At 46.2% G+C, this 2,631-nt stretch overlaps 1 protein-coding gene across 1 annotated transcript; it reads right to left on the bottom strand.

Annotated features, from left to right (window-relative positions):
* Window positions 1-214: 214 nt before the first annotated feature.
* Window positions 215-1,039, bottom strand: LOC139251250 (probable G-protein coupled receptor 139). The gene has a single exon (XM_070873220.1). It carries the CDS (start codon window positions 1,037-1,039, stop codon window positions 215-217), a length of 825 nt encoding a protein of 274 aa, XP_070729321.1.
* Between the last annotated feature and the right edge of the window lie 1,592 nt (window positions 1,040-2,631).

Here is a 2,631-nt window from a genome sequence, read left to right as displayed (position 1 = left end):
GACCGGGCCCACTGTGTATCACAGACCCCGGGGGAGAGCAGACCGGGCCCACTGTGTATCAAGACGCCGGAGGGAGAGCAGACCCCCACCCCCCCGCCCACTGTGTATCACAGACCCCGGGGAGAGCAGACCCACTGTGTCTATATCACAGGGTGAGCTGGTTAGTGAAAATATAAGATAGGATTCAGTTCTGATGCTGGAAAATCTTCAGCTCTTATTGGTTAATGCATTTGACAATTACATTAAAGGGATATTTCATCACATTCTTTAACTGCTCTCTGAACTTAGTCTGGATCACAGCATAAATACAAGTGTTGGTGCAGCAACTCAGGGGTTGCAGCATGAAGCCCAGCTCTTGTACACAGAGAGGTAGAGATACAGCATTAAATCCAATGTACCACAGTCGGTTGCATATAGAATACACCACATACGTTGACCAAAACAGGATGAAATTCCCCGAGATAACAAACAGTAAAATGACAGATTTCCTGCGGCTCTCCATCTCAGGGTCTCTGGGACCCCCCCCATGGCTGGGACCCCGGAGTCTCCTGCGAGCTCTGCTGGCCACTAAAATGTGTCTGACGGTGGGAGCATTGAGCAGCAGGATCAGAACAAATGGGACAAAAGGGGTGAGAATATAATGAAGGAGTTCGATTATTGCCCAGACTGTTGAACCAACAACACCATCTCGTCTATAACAAAACCAGGGATCGTTGTCGAGGTAATATTTACCCGTTAACATAAAATACCAGAAAATATCCTTTAAACAGCTCAGCACAGTCACTGTTTCCAGAACCACAGCTGCTGTTCTCTCAGTGCAATATTTGGTTTTCAGCTTCTGGCAACAAATGGCCACAAATCGATGGAAGGTGAAAGTGACGGTGAACCAGACAGAGCAGTCTGTGGCTGCATACAGCAGGACGGCGTGGATATTACACACAGGAATGGACATCACGAAATGGAACTGACTCGAATAACGAACTGGAATTTGCCTCAATATCAGGTCGAGGATAACGACCTGTCGATCCGCTGCTGCCATGGCCACCAGGTAACGAGTGAACATTTGGAGAGACCGCACTTTCCCCGAGTCAGGATCACAATCGTCAGTAGGTTAACTGTAAGGCAAGGACATAACAGGAATGTTATACATCATGCTGGGACCCAGTGTAAATATTAGTACCATCTCTGGAAAACCTGTAATCATTAGGACCGTGTCTGGAGTCTCTGTTGCTATTAGCACAGTCTCTGGATCCTCTGTTGCTATTTGCACAGTCTCCGGGTCCCCTGTAAATAATAAAACTATCTCTGCACCCTGTGTAAACATCAGCACCTTCTCTGGACCTACTGTCATTATTAGCACTGTCTCTGCATAACCTGTACCTATTATTTCTTTATCTAGATCCCCTCTAAATATTAGTGTTATGTCTATAATATACTTATGAATGACTCCACGAGGCAATGTGTTGTACTCAAACTGTAGTGACCTTGGTCTTTTATTCCAAACTCCAGAGTCGGCACAAACATGGTGTGCGGCCTTTTATACTGGGAGCTGCCACCAGGGCAGGAAACCCCTGGTCTCCACCAGTTGCACCCTTTAGTGGTGCCAGCATGGAAATACACAATGCAAACCTTATTGATAATACATCAGGTAACCAAGTCTCCATCTTCTGCAACCACACAGTGACTACACAGAGAGTACATCCATAGTCTGCATATACAACAATTAGTACCATCTTTTAATCCTCTGTAAATATTATCACTTTCTCTGGATCCTGTGTAAATATTAACAGCTCCTCTGTACAATCTCTAGATTCTCTGTTAATACTAGTACCTACTCAGGATTCCATGAAAATATGTCTCTCGATCCACTAAATATAAATGCAATTTATGTAATTCTTGTAAATATTAGTACCACCTCTGGACCCCTGTAAATTATAATAACGTCTCAGTAAATATTAGTACCGTCACTGGATCCTCTGTTAATAATTTTTAAACTTTTAATGTATACATTCATGGGATGTGGGCATCGCCAGCAAGGCCAGCATTTATTCCCATCCTGAATTGCCCTTGGGAAGGTTGTGGTGGGTCTTCTACTTGAACCGCTGCAGTCCATGTGGTGAAGGTACTCCCACAGTGCTGTTAGGGAGGGAGTTCCAGGATTGTGACCCAGTGACTATGAAGGAACGGCCGATATATTTCCAAGTCAGGATGGTGTGTGACTGGGAGGGGAACCTGCAGGTGATGGTTTTCCCATGCGCCTGCTGCCCTTGTCGTTCTAGGTGGTGGAGGTCACGGGTTTGGGAGGTGCTGCTGAAAAAGCCTTGTTGAGTTGCTGCAGTGCATCTTGTAGATGGTGCACACTGCAGCCACGGTGCACCGGTGGTGGAGGGAGTGAATGTTTAAGGTGGTGGATGGGGGGCCGATCAAGCGGCTGCTTTGTCCTGGATGGTCAAACTTCTTGAGTGTTGTTTGAGTTCTACTCATTTAGGCAAGTGGAAAATATTGCAGCACTCTCCTGACTTGTGCCTTGTAGATGGTGGAAAGGCTTTGGGGAGTCAGGAGGTGAGACAGTCGGTGTAGAATACCCAGCCTCTGACCTGCTCTTGTAGCCACAGTATTTATGTGGCTGGT

Source organism: Pristiophorus japonicus, unplaced genomic scaffold (assembly GCF_044704955.1).
Source record: "Pristiophorus japonicus isolate sPriJap1 unplaced genomic scaffold, sPriJap1.hap1 HAP1_SCAFFOLD_426, whole genome shotgun sequence".
NCBI lineage: Eukaryota > Metazoa > Chordata > Chondrichthyes > Pristiophoridae > Pristiophorus > Pristiophorus japonicus.
This window is presented reverse-complemented; position numbering and strand designations above follow the sequence as displayed.

Bases quoted from the DNA above. Each gene is read 5' to 3' on its own strand.
- LOC139251250 (XM_070873220.1), bottom strand. From the start codon at position 1,039: ATGGCAGCAGCGGATCGACAGGTCGTTATCCTCGACCTGATATTGAGG.